The 21,608-nt window shown below is 36.5% G+C and overlaps 1 protein-coding gene across 1 annotated transcript in view; it reads left to right on the top strand.

Moving 5' to 3' along the window:
* Window positions 1–21,608, top strand: part of RDX (radixin) — a 41,492-nt gene that overhangs the window by 6,338 nt on the left and 13,546 nt on the right. The window contains exons 2-5 of the mRNA XM_055702529.1: window positions 1,552–1,620; window positions 11,934–12,017; window positions 17,066–17,161; window positions 19,343–19,617. Of these exons, the coding sequence (XP_055558504.1) occupies window positions 1,609–1,620; window positions 11,934–12,017; window positions 17,066–17,161; window positions 19,343–19,617 (467 nt within the window). The 5' untranslated portion in view covers window positions 1,552–1,608. The remainder of the gene's footprint in view (window positions 1–1,551; window positions 1,621–11,933; window positions 12,018–17,065; window positions 17,162–19,342; window positions 19,618–21,608) is intronic.

Genomic DNA, 21,608 nt, shown 5'->3' with positions numbered 1-21,608 from the left:
CTAATACTTCATAATATTCTCTGCGATTAAAAAAAAATAAATCTACTGGAATGTAATTGTCTTTATGCTAGGATAAAATGTAGTATTATACATTTATAGCTGTGCTACATTAATTATATCATAATGAATATAACTTAAAGATTCTGTTTTAATTTTGCCAAACAAAATTTGCTCCATATCTGCATTATACCATTAGATCCCTCTTTCTGTAATCGTTAGTCTTGAGATTAACTTTTCTTTACCAGCTACCAACATTGATGCTTCTTGAATCCTGTTTTCATCCTTTATCTCTCTTTCCAGTCCCACTTTTGAAACGTATCTCCAGAGATTAGAAAAAGAAATAAAAATGAACTGCTGGTGCACCTTAGGTTGCTGTTCAAATGTTTCTAGTATTTACTGTATTTTTTTATTGCCAAGAGGCAAGAAAAAGATAAGTTTTTATAAATATATGTAACAGCACTTTATATTAGCCTTTTCTGTTTATGAATGAAAAATCATTTATGCAAAAGATTGTTTTTGATAAATTAATTACTCCAAACATTTTGGGTTTTTTCCTTGGTGTTTTTTTTTTTAGCACTTCTGAAAATTTTGTTCTTCTGATGCAGGCATGGAGTTATAATACTGGAATCTTGAATTATTCTGAGTAGTATGTCACTTTCACTTTTATTAGTGTAAATGTAATTCCAGTTAATATTATTTTTGAAGGCAGTGCCATCTTCGGTACTCTTTGGAGACCAGCAGCAGGACTGATTCATGGAAGTCATTACTTTAAATGTGTGTGAGAAGGTGACTAGCTGCTTGATCATTCTGAGTTAGAATGAATCGAAAAGGCTGCAGGATGCTGTCTACAAATAACATTGCAAGTATTTTTTTCAAGGCATAAAAACTTTTTTTGAACAGAACACAATAGTGAATACTTTCATTACCACATAGTCATAACTTACAGCCTTTCTGCTTAAAGTAAAAAAAGCCCTTTTTTAAGCAGAGCAGATTTTCTTCCTTTTTTTTACTGTGGTGGTATACTTGCATTTCATTTCTTGTGGGAAAAATGACCATGTCATTCCTTCACTGAGAGAAATGGATGCTGTTATAGAGATGAAATGGAGTTTTGATGCTTTAAAATTATGTTAGTTTGTTTTTTCATGGTGTTTCAAGTTTGATGAGAGTTGACAGATTAAATTGCAGCTTTGGAGTTCCTTGTACAAATTCTACTTCCTCGTAAATAATGTTAAAGCTTTTAATACTAGAAGGTGTCTGATATCAAAAATTTTAAAAAGAATTTGTAGCACTCGTGGAGCTGTTGTCTCTTTATTCTAACATTAGTGGATTAACATTCTACAAAAACTGGAAAAGAGGTTACTACTTAGAGACCTGTAGATTCTGGTTCCGGCTAACTTAATTGCTTTTTATTTTTATAAACTATTGAAAAGTGTATTTTGTATGTGTAGAGCACTTGTTTACCTGCTTTGGAATTTGTACTATTTGCTGTGACATACATGAGCTCTGTTTTGATTAATTAAAAAACAACCCCTTTAATTTTGTTGTTGACAGGAGAGAAAGAGTTTGTAGAAGATCTAAGTGAACAGGAGACTAAAGAAAACAAGAAAAATGCCAAAACCAGTAAGTAGCTGTTTTCTTACTCATCTAAAATCCAATAGGGTTTTCACGTTTGAGTGGTGGTCTTGTAACAGTTCTAGCTGTTTTGACTCTGCTCTTTGTAGATTTCCTAAGATCTGATAATGTGCCATTGGAGTTGAGATAGTTTAATAACAACAGGAAAAAAGATCAAGAAAGCTCGGTACTGCAAGTTGCATGAAGCATGCTTGGAGATTGGGTCAGTACTTAGAAACCACAATGAACTTAAGAGTCCATTTGGCTGGCAGGAGGAATGACTTCTCAGGAATTGTTGACTTTGGGATGAGATGACATACAGTAGTTAATGGAGGCATAATTTGAGCCTTGTCCGATGTCTGAGAATCTGTGGAAGGATTTGCTGCAGGTTTTGGCAGGGAAGACAGAAAATGTGTCTGTGACAGCAACAGCGCTAGGTTAGGTGGTAGTTTTACCATGGTAGAGGATATAACCTAGAAAGGTAAGCGTTGAAGGGGAGGGAAGAAGCAATGTTTGTTGTCTCCTATTCATCTTGGCTCAGCTGAGAAAAGGGTTCATCCATTTTCTGTCCAGGGGAAAAGAAAAAATCTCCAACTTTAGTTTCGATAATAGTTCTAGAATTCTTTGAGGAGATAATTATTCAGCAGCTTGATTCTTTTGCTACTGATGTAAAAGTAGTTGCTTAGGATTTCCTCCGCCTTGTGTTAAATGACTTTTGGTTGTCTCTTCCCCTTATATCCAGTGAGCAAAGCATTCATAAAGGGAGCTGAATTGTCAGGGGAGATTATTTCTATTAAACTCAATTGGTTTATGTAATAGCCTTCAGGCTTGCTTTGTTTACTGATATTTTCATTGAAGTAGTAGATTAGGAGCAGGGCAGATATATTACTAAGAATAAATATGTCTGTGTGCATGCATGTACATATATACATACCTATACATAGATCTATGAAAGGTTTTTGCTATTTATCAGAAGTTACCAGTGTAAACAGTCTATATTGCATGCCAGTATTTGGAACTGGTACAGCTTAATGAATAGTGTGAGCGTGGGAATGTCCAAGGGCTAGAAGTTCTGTTCTGAGCTTTGCTGTTGGTCTAATGACCAACTGGCCATATCATATTATTTCTGTAATTTCTTCTTTTCCCTGCTGTGGATTGGGGATTGTATTTTAGCACTTTCTGAAGTTGAACGTTGTTACTCGTATCCTACCCCTTTCTTACAGAAAGCTGCACTATTATAGGCTGGAAAATGAATTAGTAGCATACTGTTTTCTGACCTTTGTGAGTCCTGGCTGTGATAATGTAGTAGTGTGTTGACAGAGTTCTCAATTGGAAAACTGTATTTTAAGAATGAGACAAAAAGTCACTGTGAGCTCATGTGGTTCCTGAGACCCCCAACTCCATGCAGCTACAGAGGAATGAAGTCATAGAAGTGATGACTACAAAAAAAAAGACAGCCTGAGTGAGTGGTATTGGAACCATGAAATTAGGCAGGCTGGGTTCCCACTATTTTAAGGGCCTGAGAAAATTGTAGGAAATACAGTTACAGGGTTGTTCACAAGAAAAGCAGTATCTTTAGAACTGAGATTGCAGAGGTGTTAGAAGAGCTCGCTATCCACCCTAGGAATGGAAATCAGCTAGCAGATCTTAGGAAAGAAGCTGGACTCATGCCAAAGATGAGATATTTTTTTTTTTTTTCCCCTTTGATAAGGGGATTTATATAAAGAGTTCTCATATGCTGGGATATTCTCTTTGGTCTCCTGACGATGCAGGCACATGTGAGATCTTAGAAGGAAGCCAAGTGAGAGGAGCTGTTCAGAAATGAAATGAAATTTATTAGATTTCTTGAAAAATGTCTTATGGATTTCTTCCTGTGAACTCTAGGTTGCTGTAATTGTAATTAGTAATCAGTGGATGAAGAAGTAGCACACATGCCAAAGATTAAGTAATTTTACCTATAAAAATCAGACCTCAGATTTTGCCCTGGTTGCTGCTTAAGTGATAGATTGCTTTGGAGCGCTTCATGTTTTTTCTTCTTCTTCCCTTTCCCTCCCGCCCCCCCCCCCCCCCCCCGCCCCCTTCTTCTTTGGAGACTATAAGAGCCTGATCATTGGTTATGTTTAATGAATACGACATTGTTCTTTGAAGAGTCTTGCTGTTCAGCTAGGGTTTGATAGTACTGGACTGTAGAAGGTCCCTTGCTCTGAACATTCACTGTAGCTCTTACCAGTTGTCTTTTAAAGACAATCCACAATAATCAAATGTACTTCTAGCCTGCAAACTATTTGTGCTTCAACTCCTTGTTCTTTATTTTTGACAGTTGTTGCAGTAAGACTGTCAGTGTTCAGTAGTTTTATTATTGGAGGTCTTTTAACCTGACAACTAATGAAATAATCATGGATAAAACTAAGAAATCCAGTTAACATAATCGGTGAGAATGAAAAATGTTGACGGTGTTATTTTATAGCTCTCTTCTCTGTATTATTGTGACCTATTTAGGCATATTTTTATTTCCAGATTCTGCTGTAGTGATCCAATTGATACTTTTCAGAAAACCTGGTCATCTTCTAAATATGTGAACCAGTGCAGTACAAGTAAATTTTCTCCATGTTTTCTGAATGAATTACATTTTTTTCTTAGGTATAACAAATAATTAAGCTATAGATTTGTTTAAATGCAATCAGTAAACACTAAATCACAGAAAATACAATGGAATAGATTTCAGTTTCACTTCTGCTTTCACGTTGAAAAGTTTCGTAGTATTCCAGGCAAAATTAAGTAAATGAAAACCAGTGACTGGTCTTGGCATAATTGAATTTCAAAGCAACGATCTTTCATTTTTCCTGGAAGTCTCAGTGTAAAATAAGGTTCGTGCCACTGTGAATGATCTTCTTACATGTGGTAGTAAAAGGTCATTGTTCTTAGGCGTTTGGGATTTTCTGTCTTGGGCTACTAGGTTAAATAGCTTGAGTGAAAAGGCTACTTTGACTTTAATATAATGTCCTGAGGTATGAAGGCAATATGTGTCTGGAAAATACACATTATTGAAACACTTCCTTGTTTGATTGCTTCTCTGTTCACTTTGTAACAAAGTGGCTTTCCATTCTTTCAAGTAGTTTACTCGGGATCTCCTCTACTTTTAAAACAAAATAGTTCTGAGACTTAATATTCTCAGTTCTGCCTAGCAGTGAAAAATTAAGTTTCACTTAGCTTCTGTTGTGATCCATCTAAAAAAAAGAAATGTGAGTGACTTCATTTAATTAGGTCTTTGCTGCTGTAATCAAAATTGGAGCTGTTAATAGGCTGTTTTCAGCGTGCTTAGTTCTCTTGCTTACTAAAGAACAGAATATTTGTTGAATCTTATTTTCAGTGCTTTCTTCCTAAAGGAACAGATTCAAAATGTTTCTCAGATTCTCCCAGATCTTTACCAAAAATAGAAACATAGAAACTAAAATTAGACATCATTAGTTACATAACTGTTAATCATTTCATAGGCTAAGAAGATTAGATTTAATTGACTGAAATATTAGTTTCATGTATCGGGTGTAAGAGGAATTAAAACTATCAGCTTTTTTTTGTTGGTACTTTGCAGCATTTCTATATAAGACTATCTTTGTCTTTCTGTACAAGACAAGGCATGAAGGAGAAAGCATGCTAGATAGGAATGGGGTAGATGTCAAAATTACTAAGATTAAAAAAAGAATTCTTTTTTTAAACTTCAACATTTTACAATATTGTGTATTCAAAAGGAGTAGATAACAGATTCTGGAATAATATGGATGTTTAGAATTTGAATATTTATAAGATCAAGTTAATTTCTGCAAAATGGTTGAATGGAAATAGTCTATAAATTCATTGTTGACTAGAGTGTTCTTTTACAGGAAAATCTTTGAGATGTCTAGTGCAGTATTTTAATTATGGTTTGAATATGTGATTTATTTCTGGAGCAGAAATAGGTAACTGATATCAGTTTGGGGGACTGCTTTCTTTTTATTTGTCTGTTAGTAAAATCTATTTACCATTTTTTCTGTACCCTCCTGTTCCTAATGCTGTTTAACTCTTACCTTTTTACCTTATTCATCTTGCATCTCTTCCTGTGTCTGCTTTGAGGTTGATATGGAGAGTGTGCTGTGTATATTTGTAGTGGGACTAATACTGCTATTCCTTAACACAAATAATTTAATATGCAAACTTAATACAGTAATTGACCAAACTAGTGTGAAAAAAACGTTTTTACTATATGCAATATTCTTTATTTGTAAGATTTGAACTGATTTCTTGGCTTTTACATGTGATTAATTCATATTGCATTTATTAAAACAAAGCAAAACTATTGCAGCCTTTTTAATGTAATTTTAAATGGCTTTCTTGCTAAATATTGGTACCTACTCAGTTTCGGTTCCTGATGAAAGCTGAAGTGCTACGACTAATTATCTGTAAACGATGGCTCAAGTACAGTAATAAGAAGTATTAAGACTATTAAGCTGACAAGTGTTGTGCATATTCTGTGGACAGTCCGTGTTTGAGGAGAGGTCCAAAGATTAATGTGGTAACTGTAATATCCCAATAAACTGTGGAGGATTGAGGTGAGATACTACAAAGGAAGTATAGAAAAATATTTGCTGTGTCCTTAAAGTAGTGAAGGAATACAACAACAAATGTAATTCCCATATGAAATGCATGCTTTTAATATGTGCACATGGGTGTTCCAGGTATGTTCATTGACTGTGTTCTGTATTGGTTTTGATAAATTCTTTCATATACGTATTGCTTTAGATTGCCACAGCTTGCAAAATAGTTCTTATAAAAAGCAATTCTCTTCATAACCCATTAGCAACACTTGTATCTATTGTATGTATCTATATGTTCTTACCTTTCCCTTGACTGTTTAATTCATTTTGGAGCCCGTCTGGTAAAATACGGATGAACTAGTCTGCTAGTTCTGGTGCCAAGGACCTGGAAAAGCTCAAGAAGTGGGCCCATGTGAACCTCATGAAGTTCAACCAGGCCGAGTGCAGGGTCCTGCACCTGGGCTGGGTCAACCCCTGGTATCAACATAGGCTGGGGATGAAGGGCTTGAGAGCAGCTCTGCAGAGAAGGACCTGGGGGTACCGGTGGATGAAAAGCTGGACGTGACCAGGCAATGTGTGCTTGGAGCCCAGAAAGCCAACCGTGTCCTGGGCTGCATCAAAAGAAGTGTGGCCAGCAGGTCGAGGGAGGGGATTCTGCTCCTCTACTCCACTCTGGTGAGACCCCACCTGGAGTGCTGCATCCAGCTCTGGAGTCCCCAGCACAGGAAAGATGTAGACCTGTTGGAGCAGCTCCAGAGCAGGGCCACAGGAATGATCAGAGGGCTGGAGCAGCTCTCCGATGAAGAAAGGCAGAGAGAGTTGGGGTGGTTCAGTGTGGAGAAGAGAAGGTTCCGGGGAGACCTTGTTGCAGCCTTTTGGTACCTAAAGGGGGCTTACAGGAAAGATGGGGACAGACTTTTTAGTAGGGCCTGTTGTGATAGAACAAGGAGTAATGGTTTTAAATTTGAAGAGTGTAGATTTAGACTAGATCTAAGGAAGACATTTTTTACAGTGAGGGTGGTGAACCACTGGCACGGGTTGCCCGGAGAGCTGGTAGATGCCCCATCCCTGGAAACATTGAAGTTGAGGTTGGACAGGGCTCTGAGCAGCCTGATCTAGTTGAAGACGTTCCTGCTCATTGTGGGGCTGGGGGATTGGAGGCGATGACTGTTAATGGTGCCTTCCAACCCCAACTATTCTATGATTCTATGAAGTGAAGAAGGTGACTTCTGCAGTGCATGGTTGGAAGCATTTTTATCTGAGAAAAGTTTACAAATAAATTAAAAAGCTATGTAGGTGCACCCAGATATTGGGACAAAGGGGTTTTGTCAGAAATGAGGAAAACCCGTAGTTTATGTAGCAGTGTTCCCTAAATGTTTGGTGATCCTTTTATGGTAGAAGGTTTCTGTCCCTGGCTACCATACGTAAATCAGTCAAGCTAAATAATCACTTTAAATGCTGTGAGGTAGGTTTTGGTATTCTACACAGAGATTTGGTGCTCTAGAATAGAGCTTTTGCAGTGGCATTTTCCTAAATGTCCAGCATACTTTTTTCTGTGCTATGCTAAACTTCACTGTGTTCTTTATACCCTCTTACAGCAGCTTTATTTATAAAATGCACTCCTAAAGGTAGCCAGATGAAGAAAACTTTGTGCTAAGCATATTCTTCCTCTTAGACTTCTTAAAAAAAATTCAAATAACTGATTAACCTGCCATTGTATCTTGTCCATTATGGCATTTTATATACAGGCTGTGCTTATCTAGATGCTTGGCTTATGTACTTTAATGTACAGTTGCATAAAGGCAACATATTCAGGATGAAATTCTGCCAGAAAGAAGCGAGCCCTAAAGGTGTTTGCATTTTGCCTATAGGTTGTGAGTTTCCTTTTTAAATGCCACCTTCTTTCCAGCATATGAGTGCCCTTGTCCTGGTTTTACTGGATGAACATCAGTATAGGCATATATCTAAATTGGGACCTGAGAAGCTGTCCTATGTCCCCTGCATGAAAACCTCCTATAGCTCTGTGGGTTAGGTGTTGGAAGCATTGGAGGGTTTTTTTTGGTTGGTTGTTGAGGGGTTTTTGGTGGTATGTTGTTTTGGTTTGGTTGGTTGGTTTTTTTACTGTGTACATTGCAGTGGCCTAAGTCGGTGATTTCTGGTGTTGATGTGTGGGGGCTGGTCTAGGAGTGCTGTATTGCTGAGTGTCAATTCTGTCATCGCAGAGCTGCCATTCAGGTATGATGGTGCCTGATCTGTGGAGGAGGAGGGGGGGAGTATCTTTCACCACATGGATCTTGCCACAAAGTCTTCAGTTACCCAGTTGCTAAGACTGAATAACATTTTTTAAGTATTTCCCAGACATGACCACCATGATATTTTAGTATTTGGTATTTGTGTGGAGATCTCAGAGTCAGTAATAAGTGATATAAATTATGGCACCAAAAATAATGTTTGTGTATAGAGGCTTTTTAACCTTTTTTTTTAAAAAAAAAAAAAAAATGTTTGCTAAGGCATACTCCTGTGAATTGCAGAACCACCTAGAGAGTTCCTTGGTTAGTTTACTGGAGTAGGATCCTTAGAAAGCATCTACTCAGAGTTCAGTCAAAATCACATATGAACAAACCAAAATAGACTTGCCGTAGCTCTTACCCTGAGCCTGTGCACAGCAGAACAGGATTTGTCTAAGTCTCACAACTGAGCAGCTGAAGTAATTGGTTAAGTCTTGTGTAGTGCTTTGTCATAGGTTCTGAAGTTTGCAGGAAGAGGTGTAATCCTGGTGAGGGCAAGACTGAAAAGCAGGCATTCAATGGGTCCTGTGGTATGAGTAGTGAGTGGTTGCCTTCCAACACTTGCTGCAGGAAACCTTCATACATTTCTCTTGTCACCATTGCCAGAGCTCCTTCCTGTTTCTGTGGCAAAGTCAGTTCAGAGTAATTTTGTTCAGATTAGTGTCTGTCTTCATAATTTGTGGTTCATGTAATTTTCCTCTGTCACCAGTGCCTTGTTATGAGTGTTGCTTCAAAGTAGCTGGATTCCCAACAGCAGATGACGTGAGTGGAAGTCTGTTGTTGAGTTTACTGGGCCTTCTTTCTCTGCCTGTGTTTTCCCAGTGTTATTTAAAATGTGGAAACTTCCCCCATGACTCTTCTTAATGTGTTGGTTAGCTGTGTTTTACAGACAATGCAACTGACACCAGAGGTTTGATTTTTGTTGAGAGCATGCTGTGTGGCGGAGGTTTGGATTAGATACGTAAACCTTCTAGGCTCAGTCTCAGGTTTTGCCAAAAGTAACATTATTTTCCATGCCTAGAAATAACTGAAGCTGTGAAACAGTGTTATAAGCTTGGTACTTGTATGCCAAAAATCTAAGTCAGTTCAAATGCCTTCAGAGGTAAAATGATCAAGTGTAGTGTTAGCTTTGAAAGTCTGAAGTATCGTATATCATAAAAGGTAACATTTTAATATTACTATAATTTTCAACTTCTAGTAGAACTGAAAGTGTAAATTTTAATTAGCAGTTGAGTGATCTGATAATCAGAAATTCAGAGAAAAAGAAAACTTCTGAAGACTTAAATGGTTACTGTAATGCATGTAGGTGACCAGGTACTCCTAATGTGTGTTTGTATTTATCACAGATGTAGCAGCTGTGTACTCCTAGAGCACTTAGGTTTTATTTGAGGTGGTAACATCTAGATGCGAACAGAATCTGTCAGCTGTGTTGAGTTTGCCTCTGTGTTACATCTACTATTTTACTATTTGAGTATTTTAGTTCTTGTGAGGGATATAGACTTTCAGGTAGTAATTCTTGCATTTGTAGTAGATGACATTTGTTACAAGGATATTTATGTAAGAAGTTTCTGCTGCAACTCTTTAAGTCTGCTGCAATTAGCTGAACTTGCTGTGCTTTGTAGATCTTCTGTGACACTTCTTGCCTTGGCAGTGCTGCTGTTACATAAGAGTGCTGTGGCATTTAATAAAGTTGCATTTTAGCTTTTACATTTATCCTTTGTAACTTGCTTACTTGGAGCTGCCCTGAAGCAGCCTTCATTTTCAAAACTGAAGAACTGCTTTAAAAAATTAACTTCTGCTTAAGGGTCAACCCCTCACACTTAAACCACTGCAACTGGCAGTGAGTTAGAGCTACCATTTAAAATGGGTTGTTCTGTTGGAGAATAAGCAATTATTTTTTTTTTCCTTTTGAAACAGGCAGAGTGGTGCAATATACAGAAAACACCTCTTCTTTTCCCTCCTCTTGACACACACCCTCTGAATTTTTTTCAGTAAAAACTTACTATCTTTTACTCCAAAGCTTTCAACTCTTGTTTTTTATCAGTGCTTGCACACACAAAAAAGTGTGCTAACCCCTTGATACCTTCCTTGTTTGCAGGACTATAGCCTAGAGGTCTTCAAACTCCCACTACTGGCTACTGTTGTCTTGTGTATCCAGCTCGTGCCTAAAGTTGTTTACCGTGACACTAAAGAAAGGAGTGAACAAGCTTTATCTGTTGTATGGGGACAAACTTTATCCACTTTTCTCTTTCACACTTTAGATCTCCCTTTTGTGTTGTCTTGAGGAGACTTTTTCCAGGCTCTTACTTCTCAAAGTATTCCACCTGGTGGCAAAATCAGGGAAATAGTTAATGGAAATGGTTTACACAGGCACAGATCAAGTAGTGCAAGAACCTGTAATACAAGTCCTAAGTTATTCCTGTTCCATATTTTATGGTAGAGAGAGAAAAATTAGAATATATTTGTGTGCCTTAAGTTTCATGTTTCTGGATTTTGCATTTCTAGTGAAGATGATTTGATTTAACACTTTATATTTGTATTCACTAAAGATAAATAAAATGTGATCCTCTGGCAGGGCAGTAGGAATGGAGGACATTCTAACAATGAGAGGACAGTACTGTGCATATAGTACTTCATTCTGTTTCATGAAAATTTTCACTTCTCTGTGTACCAGTCAAAGAGAAATTGAGACACTGTTGTACTTCCAAGTAAGGTAGGCTTCCAGATATTTTCTGGAATATTTGACTGCTTGTTTTAGAACAAATGAAAACAGTGACTGTCAGGAGTCATCTGGAAAATGGCCCTCTCTTTCAGGGGAAGGAAGAAGTTCATGGAATAGTGATTTTCGGTCTTGTAGTAAGGGAATTGAATGGGATCATTCAATTATTAAGTGTTAAGGGAATCTAACTTCTATTGTTCCTCCTTCTATTGATGAAAACTCTGCTATTAGTCTGTCCTGAGGCGCACAAGCTCTAGTCCTATATACTTTAAGACTGCCAGTTCTCTTAATTTTAGAAATTGCAAGGCAGGAGACTGCTTGTCTTTTTATATTGCCAAGTATAAATACCTTTAAATGATATGTCTATGACTAGGAACTTACTCTTTCATACGCATTTGGGAAGCCCTCTGAATGATAATGCCCAGTAGCTGAATGTCCCAGCGTTCTTTGAGTGTTCAGTAGTCAGTCAGCTATCACGTTAAATTGATTTTGCGCTTTCTTCCCTGGTTTGACTTTCAAACCTAGTCTTAAATATTATCCTGAATATGCTTTTTATACTAAATGAAAGGTCAGATTTTTATGATTCAAGTTTTCCATTTTTATATCTTCTGTGTTCTCTGTGTATACAACATGATTAAAATTGCTGAATTTACTTACCATATATTGTTTCTTACAGGCTAATCACAGAATATAGAAGCGTGACACTATTACAGTATGATTTAAATGATGCTTTATTTTCTGTAGATCAATGTCAGAGTAACCACAATGGATGCAGAGTTGGAATTTGCCATCCAGCCCAATACAACAGGCAAGCAGCTCTTTGATCAGGTAACTTATATATATTTCTGTGTATGTATGTGTACAGACACATAAAACTATTCTGGTTATTAAGGCATAGTTTAAGAAAGTGGAAGTATTCTTCTGTATAGATTATGTTTTTCATTATGTTACCTAAACTGTGGTCTCAGTTTAAACTTCCTCATTACTTCTCATGGAATGTATTAAATTCAAAGACTACTCTGTGTAAACAGATTAACAGTGAGGCTTCAACTGAATGGTGAATAGAACTGCTTTGAAATTAATTTTTTTTTATGTCTAATGTTACAGTTGTAGCTGCAATATAATAGACCTATGCATATAAGAAATTTATATAGCCTTTACTATTGAATAATGAATGTAACAAAGTTTAAGGAAAACTAACATATTTTCTTTTTTTCCAAGAACAGAAGCTGTAGATACTTTTTTCACTTCCCAAATATTAGAAAAGTAATGTTTTCCTATGATTCAGTTTGAAATTTAAGTTAAAAAACTCCGTAAGTGGAAAAGTTAAAACGATGGCTTTAATGTGCTTATGGATTGCAGACCCATCAGAACTACAGATTCTCACTTGTCTGTTGTACACCAAATGGGCTAAATGAATGATTTCTTAAAAAGGACTGTTCTCATATTTATTTCATGTGATGTTAGCCATCAGAATCTTGAAAACAATTTTTTGATCTAGGTTGTGGTGTTTTGTAGAAAATGTTAAGAATAGGAGCTTGTTAATGTGCTTTTTTGTTTTTTCTCAAGAAACCAATAAATATATATCTAAATCCAAGATGTATGCATTTAGATAAAAATGCAGATGTATTTGAATTACTCTTCAAAAACACTTTAACTGTATCAGCAGTTATGTCTGGTAGAACTGTTGTGTCTGTCCACTATAGATGCATAAAGTATGTAATGATTGGGTATTAAGAGAAAGTAATGCATTGAAAGAGTTTTTCAAGAACTCCTTAAAACTTTTAATTGACCTTTAAGAGTCTATTAAATGTGTTAGTATATAAGTTGAAAGGAGGATAACGTTTATTGGTTTGTAACACTGAGCTTTTTCTTTTACATAATTTGCTGGTTTTGTTTGAAATGACTGACTGACCTTCAGTGCTTTTACCTCTTGCCCAGTTCTCTTAACATCGGTAGCAATGTATCTTCAGTTTCTACATAGGAATAGACTTAATGATTCTTAAAAACTTAGAGAGGGGCTGTCCTGCTTTTTGCCTAACCCATACTATCATCAAATAAAAAGTCCAGTATTCTGTGGCACAGAAACCTGAAGCTGTTAACTTGTCTTTTGCCAACCTTTGCTATCATCTGCCATGCAGTATTGGGTGGGGTGACATTCTGCTGTGTAACCTCTTGTGCCCAGGTAATCGGGTTCTTGGACATTCACAAACGGGGAACAAAGATACAGGTCAGAACGCTTTTTCATGCTCTCTTCAGCTTTGTTCCTCAGTTCACTGTGTCGCGTTTGACCGATCTCACCAGCTCTTGCAATCAGCTTCTGCAAGTTTAAATTGAAGAATTGTTAGATCATGCAAAATCAACCAGCATAGTTGTGTGCGAAGGATTTTGAGCATGATGTTAGAATCATATGTGAGTTTGATAGAGTAATGTCAAGAGCTGAACTGTATTGCAAAATCAGCGTTAAATTTTTGGACAAAAGTTATGCTGTTCCTCTGTAGAAAGAGGATTGAATAGCACTGTTATTGAGGGGATTTGTCTTCAAAGTTTATGCAGAAATGGTGGACGTGACAGCAGACTTCTTGATTATTGCTCTCAGAAAATAACCTCTCTGTGAATTTAGCTGTTGTCTAGTGTTCCCCTATGGTTTTGGTGAACAACTTGTCCTTTTTTTCTGTCAGTGGTTCTTTCAAGCTTTTAATTGGTGTTTTCTGGAGTTGTTGATTTGTTTCCCATTCCGTAAGTATATTTTCATCATCTTCATCGGCTAGCAGACATGAATTCAGGATATGACATCTATGGCGTTCCCTTTTGCTGTTGTGAAAGTCGGTAAAGTTCTTACTAATTGCATAAACCCTTTTTTTTAACTACTCGTATTTCAGAAGGTGTCTTAACATACTTATCATTAGTCCTTCTGTCTATCCTGTCAGTGGTTAGAATAGGCAAGAGGAGATCTATCCTCTTTTAGTCAACCAATTTAGCACCTCTAACTTTCCTAGGAGAGGAGGAACCCTGAGGTATGTTTCCACACACGGCTGTTAACGGTGGGGGTTGTTTTGTTTTGTTTTCAATAAGATGTTAGCACTGAGCATCAGTGCCTCTGGTTTACTGTAGTTGCCATTCAGAAAGAATGAGAAGGTTGTCTCCTATTTCGGGTTGTACTCCACTGTCCTTTCCAGGTATCTCAGAAGCCTCCCTTATGATCTTCAGAAGCTGACTCAATGAAATTCTTGCTACGTTGTCTTTGTGTGTCTGTTTTAATTTGCCAAAACACGTCTATTTCTCTAGTTGCTTTTCTTCTCCAAGAAGTTTTTATTGACTTATATAGTCAAATTGTAGGATGTGATGGTGGATAAATCTGGTTTACAAATGCAATGAAGACTTGCCTTAAGCCGCTTAATGAAGAGTCAGAATCAAACTCATAAGTTTCTCATTCTGTACTTAACTTTTCATGTCATGCTACTGCAGCACATAAGTGCTTATATTATCTTGGTATAAAGTTGCAGAGAATTTGTTTCCGTTGAGCTGAGAGGCGGTGATAGATTATACTCTTTCCTTATTTGTGGAGTCTGAAGTAAAAAAGGCTAATGTATAAGCTGGTTTTAGTGTTGATTTGCAAGCATGTGTAACTGCATTGCAGTAGACAAGTTGTCTGTATTGAATGTGCAGTGTGCTTCTCAGTGGAAGGGCTGTAGTTAGCAGGTGAGAGCAAAATGTTCTGACGTGAGCATAAGCACTTGTCTCCTTGTGCCTTATGGGCAGAGTTGTTGAGCATCTGCAGTTCTTACTACTTTTGCATCTTGGAGAGCTGATGAGGTACAAAGGCTCAGCTTGCACAGCTGCAAAGTAAAGAGCATTCTCAATCTGATAAAGCCATAAGTAGTTTGATCAGCATTGTATGGATTGTGCCAAAAGTAGTAGCAGGTCTGAAGTTTCTGTGTTGGGACACCAAATTCAATGTTACTCAGGTCTATACTATAACATAAACTTGTTTTGAACATTTCTGATGTTCTAAGGTAAATGATGTAGGAATTCTAGAGAAGATAACTGAGGTCACTAAAGGAATCAGGTTAGATCAATGAACATTCTTCATTCTGTGCTTTGGAGCTGGAAAGGTGAAAGGGTAGAGGAAGAAAAAAAGGTGCACTCTTGAATGATTGTTAAATAATAATACAAATGCAAGGCAACAGAAGTAAGTTTGCACAGCTATCTTGTGACATTTTCTAATTTTCAAAATCTTAATTTTGCAACCCGATAGTACTACTTTAAAATGGAGGAGGATCTATGTGTAAAATTCTATTTACTTCACATGCATCTGAATGCTTCCATAAAACAGCCTTCAGTAAACCAACTTGCCAGCATGGTCCAACCTGAGAACATATGTAAGTACTCCCATACTGGATCTTTTGGACCCAGCGTTTAGTTATTTAATAATCTTTGCTGGACCTTTCTGATTGATTGCTTATTGAATGAACGTGTACTTTTACTATGCAAAAGGCTTGTAAGGTAGTTCCAAAGCTTCATTAATACTCTGTGTAGTAAAAGTGCTTCTTTTTGTTTGCTTTCAACCTGCTATTGAATGATTTCTGTTGATTCTCTTAAGTCTTAAATTATAAGGAAATAATGAATGTTATTCTCCATTTTTCTTCTACATGCCATGCAGGTTTTATAGACCTGTATTGTATTTTTCCTTTCTTCATTTCTCTGTCAGTAGCCTTAGTTCTCATCTCATCATGCAGAAAATGTTCCATGTCAATGATCATTCTTTTCAACATTTCTGAAACATTTTCAGTGCTGCAGCATCCCGTTTTAAGTTGATGTGACCAGTCCATATGTAGTATCAGAGATTTGGGAATAGAATCATAGAATCATTTAGATTAGAAAAGACCCTTGAGATCATAAAGTCCAACCATTAACCCAGGACTGCCAAGTCCATCACTAAACCATGTCCCTAAGCATCGCATCTATGTGTTTAAATTTTAAACATCTCCAAGGAATACCATAGACATGTATGGTAATATAACAGCTTTGTTGCTTTTTTCCTTTATAATAAGAGCTTTGCATAATTAAAATTGTTGTCTTTTACATACAGTATTTTGTTTTTATTAAATACCGTCTTTTATTGAGGTTCATCTTCCTTTTTACTGCTCATACACAGATCTTTATGGAAAGTTTTCTACAGCAGATTTTGTCATGTCAGTTTCATTCTTTTTTTTGCAGATTACATATGAAGTCCTGGAGGACTTCCCTAGTGGTTACTCTACAAGTCTGTTGTGAAAAGAGTTTATTTTTTTTTTTTTCTCTCCAACTAGTATGTCCATAAGAAGACCTTCCCTCTATTCAGGGAAAATTTTGTTTCTTTAGTAGCCTTTGGTGATAGACTGATCAGAAATCTTACAGGAAATCCACGTATGATTTATCAGCCAAATCATCCTTATTCCTTTTATCGTTAACTCTTCTAAGATATCAGAAATACTTTGAGAAAGCAATTCATCCTCATTACCTCATACTTGTCCACAAGTATTACCTGTTATTACTGTTTCACCAGTTGTCTTCTGTTGAGGTGGACTTGTCTGTAGGTCTGCAGATGACTTCCCATATGTGCTGTCAAATATCAGAGTCCTGTTTACTACGTTGTGTTCCTCAGGTGCTGAGTTTGATGTATGCAGTAAGCTGCACACTCCAGTTGGTAGTTTGGCAACACTGTGTTCGAGTTTTAGAGCTCTGAGGTGAATGCTTCCCTGAACTTGATATTTTGCTACTATTTTCATTTTTTTTGTTCTTGTAAAACCTGATTACATTTCAATTTGAGATGGTTTCTGTAGCTTAGTTACCATTAACAAAGTGCTGATGGTTATGGATCATTTTATCTTCAGGTGGTGAAAACTGTTGGTCTACGTGAGGTCTGGTTTTTTGGGCTACAGTATGTGGACAGCAAAGGCTACTCAACTTGGCTGAAGCTAAATAAAAAGGTAACAATTCCCTAATATTTAGGCAAGTCTATGGTTTGAGATATACTTTTATAAGGCTTGCTGCTTTAATGTTGTAGGTGAGATGTAGCTGACTTCAAATTTAGTTGACAAGTTGCTTTTTATTTGCTTTAAATGACAAAATACATTGTTTGGTTAGTTATACAAGAATATGCAAAGCTGTATCAACATTTAATTTGAGAAGGAGATACCATTTCCTGTATTTCCAGTACCATGGTGATACGTGCATGAGGAAAACTTAAATTCATACGATAGTCCTGTTTTCATGTAGTAAAATGTAATAGAATGTTTTACAGTGGGGGACGGGTGTGTGTGAAGTATTTGAGCTTTGGGAATTTGCATGAATACAGCTATAGATCTTTAAACGAGGCACCAATAATAGGCTCCTAAAGTTCTATTTAGGTACCTATCTAATAAGTAGATTGTAGGATAATTTATGTTTTGTTTTTTCCCATCAGCTCTGAGCACCTTGTATCTCTCAGCTTTTGGCAACCAGGCCATTTGACTTGGAATTCTATTTATGAATTTGAATGGTCACTTTTCATTTTAAAATTGGCTGTCATGTTATTAATGGAACTATATAGAATAAAGAGACTTTTGACTTCAACTTAATCAAGAGTACCTTTTTTGTCTTCAGTATTTTGGGGGTAAATTGAGAGGTTTTTAGGAGCAAGTCCCACTGCCTGCATTTATATAATCTTTCCTTCTCCTCTGTGGTAAATCCAGCAAGTTAAACCTGCTAACCACCAAAGCTGTCTCCTAGAATTTCATGTGTGTCTTGTTTCATATGCAATATACATTGTAGTGCTACAAATATTTTGTAAGCCTAGAGAGAGGCTTGCCTCCAGTGGTTGGAGACTTACAGGATTTAGCACATTCACTTATGAAAAACACAGAAGACGTTGCTCTATGAAAGCCTTTAGCAACTTAAGTTGCTGGTGCAGTTCAGGAGCAACAAGAGTGTGCTAATTTCTTTAGTTTTGACTAAGGCAAGTTTTTTGGTTTTTTTGTGGTTTTTTTTAAAAAGCTTGTAACATTTCATTAAGTGCATCATAAACTGGCTCTAACTTGTAAATATTTGTGGTAAATACAGGTAAGATCCGATAAATCACAGAATAGATGTGGAAATAAGGTTTTATTATGGCAACAGCACAACTAATTGTTCATTGGTGAGATTAAATTGAATGCTGTGTATGTAAATCAGAGGCAGATGGACAATAATGAAAAGCAAGCAAAACTTAAAATTGACATATGAAATGTTGAATATAATACTTACGCTGCCTTATTTATGTGTTTAAATGGCTGCATTATATTTACAATTTTTGCTGTTTCCTACGAGTCAAGCAAACGGATCATTTCATGCATAGTGAAGAAGTTCTAGAGGGACTACTAAGTGCGCATAAAATTAAATATGTAATAAAGTGCTTGAGGAATTGGGATTTATGAGATTTACTATGAATGTACTTTTAAATAATAATTTTATTTGATGTTAAATTTAGTTTCATTGTGAATGTTTTTGCTTTAGTCATAATCAGGGCTGAAAGCTGAGCCCAAATGAAATGGAAAATTCTACATAAAAATGAGGTTTTGTTGAAATTTGAAGTAGACATTTACTTAAGATGACCACATCGGATTTCTTCACAGAAATCATGATTATAAGGCTTATGCATTCTAGGAAAAAAATGTGATTAATGCAGGTATGATTTTTGCATAGGAACAGAGCACATGTATTTAGTTCAATAGTTCAAAGACTTTTAAAAGAATCCACTTTACACTTAATGTACTGTAGTTCCGGCTAAAGAAATCTTGTTAGACTCTAGTTTGTTACTTCCTGCAGTTCATCCTTGGATATAGTTTTGATTAAAAAAATTGTATTACAACTTCTTTTTTTTCCCAGATCTTTACTGTGATAAATACAAATTCACATAAGCCCACAAAAAACCTCTTAAACCAGCCTTTGAGTAATATTTAAAAATTGTCTGATTTATCCAAATTGGTGTACTTGATTCAGTGCCACATGAGCATTTAGTGAGTTCCACCGTGGGCTTGTCAGGAAGCATTGGATTTCAGAGTAGAGGAGCTAAAGAGTTCATTACTAGAGTTAATTATATATTAATATACCATTTAGTGCTCTTTTTATTTTTCTTTATTCCTCTCTATCAGGTAACACAGCAAGATGTAAGGAAAGAAAACCCTTTGCAGTTTAAATTCAGGGCCAAGTTTTTTCCAGAGGATGTATCTGAAGAGTTAATTCAGGAAATAACTCAGAGACTTTTCTTCCTGCAAGTCAAAGAAGCGATCTTAAATGATGAAATATATTGCCCACCAGAAACCGCAGTTCTTCTGGCTTCTTATGCTGTCCAGTCCAAGTATGGAGATTACAGTAAGGAGATACATAAACTAGGCTACCTAGCGAATGACAGACTTCTCCCTCAGCGGTGAGTGAAACAGTTTTTGCATCATCTGCTTATATAAACTTGATTACAGCACATTTTTTGATAATTTAAATATTAAGTGATGATGTGCATTTAATGGTAGCTTCCTTAAGAGTGCATGTCTTGCTAGTAGAATTTAGAGATCCTAATTTAGACTCTTAAATAACAAAGAAGCATCTCAACCATGTGGTTCTTGAGACCTGTTTCCTGTCCCATCCACAACCATCTGCATGGATATTTAGTTGAAGAAATTTTCAAATTAGTACAAAATTATCTAATGTTCCTGGAGGCTTGCTTCTGCTAAATTACAATAAAAATAATCTAATATAGAAGTCAATAAGATTCATTTGATACTCCTTTTCTTCAGTTCTTGATGGTTTTGTACATTAAATTATAATAATTTCCTGAAAATAATTATAAAGTGCATTGCAAATAAAATATATTGCATAAAAATGCTAGCCTGGACAGAGAAGTTAGAAACTAAATTGTTGCCACTGTTGTTGAGTATAAACTTATTTTGTGTCAGCTGATTATCTAATTGGTTAGGAAAAGTAAGCACTGAGATTATAGTTCTGTTTCTTTATGCAACTGAAACCATGCTCCTGGCGTGTTTTGGCAGCAAGAGAAGTATTGCAACAAAAATGTATAGAGTTAGACAATTTTTTTATGTGTGTAGATGAATCCATAGTGATGTATCGTGGACAAATGTGTGATTAATAAATGCATAACATTAATGCATCTTCAAAGAAATGAGAGCCATGGAAGAAATCGAGGTTTCTTTAAAAAATCATATGCTTTGTCTCCTTGGTTTGAAAACTAAAAGTGGAAACTCAATCATTAGTGTAACTAAGCTTGAGAATTTTCTAGCAAGCAAAAAAGCCTTTTGAAGGATTGTGGTAAAGTACTGAAAAAAATATTTCTGAAAATGCTTGAGATTTAAAAAATCCTGGCTAAGAATTTTTTTTTGGCTGTGTACTGCCTTCTTGTGATGGTGAAGTCTATACCACTTTCGAGAAAAGTACTCTTTGTTAGGAAAGCAGGGAGATGCAGAACCAGTAAAACTGTCATTACTGAATATGTTAGTTCACAAATCTTGGGTTTTGCTCAGTTATGATGACAACCTGTCAACACTGGAGTACTTGTGTACAACACAAATTCAAATACTTAAGATGCTCCTTTTCAGTAGACAAATGTTCAGATGATCTCCGAGCATATGCTTTCAACCAGTCGTGTGCCAGTCTGTACTGAGTGAGCATGTTGCTTTTGTATTCATTCTAACGCAACTATTCATGTTTTGTGTCCTGTTACCATGAGATTTCCAGAAAACCAGCAAGTGCATCATAAAAATACTTCAGAACAATATTATGTCAAAAATACTTGTTTCCCAAAGTAGACTAGCTTTCAAAATTTTACTGAAAAGGGTGAGAAGATTTGCAGTTCCCATTAATTGTAGAGTCATAATGTTCACTTGTCAAACTACTCCGTATTTCTTGGCTCAAAACTGAGCTGGGTAGCACAAGGCATCAAGTCCTTGCTGAGTTACTCTGTTGCAATAGTCCTGGCATATCTGCTAGTGATGTTTCATCAATAGCATGTGAAGAGGGGATGGAGGGAACCAAATGACAACGTGGCTATTGCCAAAGATACTGCCAGCTATGAGGATATCATAGGAACACAGAATCATTTGAGGTTGGAAGGGGAGCTCTGAAGATCATCTAGTCCAGTGCGCCTCCTCAAAGTTAGTCACCTAGAGAGGTGATCGATGCTCCATACGGTTAGTGTTTAAGAGGCGTTTGGACAGTGCCCTTAATATGCTTTAACTTTGGGTCAGCCCTGAATTGGTCAGGCAGTTGGACTAGATAATCAGTGTAGGTCCCTTCCAACTGAAATAGTCTATTCTAATTACAGCAGGTTGTTCAAGGCCTTTTCCAGTTGGGTTTTGAATATTTCCAAGGATGCTGCTGCCTCTCTGGGCAACCTGTTGTAGCGTTTGA

The sequence above is a fragment of the Falco cherrug genome, chromosome 2 (assembly GCF_023634085.1).
Source record: "Falco cherrug isolate bFalChe1 chromosome 2, bFalChe1.pri, whole genome shotgun sequence".
Taxonomy (NCBI): domain Eukaryota; kingdom Metazoa; phylum Chordata; class Aves; order Falconiformes; family Falconidae; genus Falco; species Falco cherrug.
The sequence above is the reverse complement of the archived record's forward strand: the minus strand, read 5'-3'. Positions and strand labels throughout refer to the sequence as shown.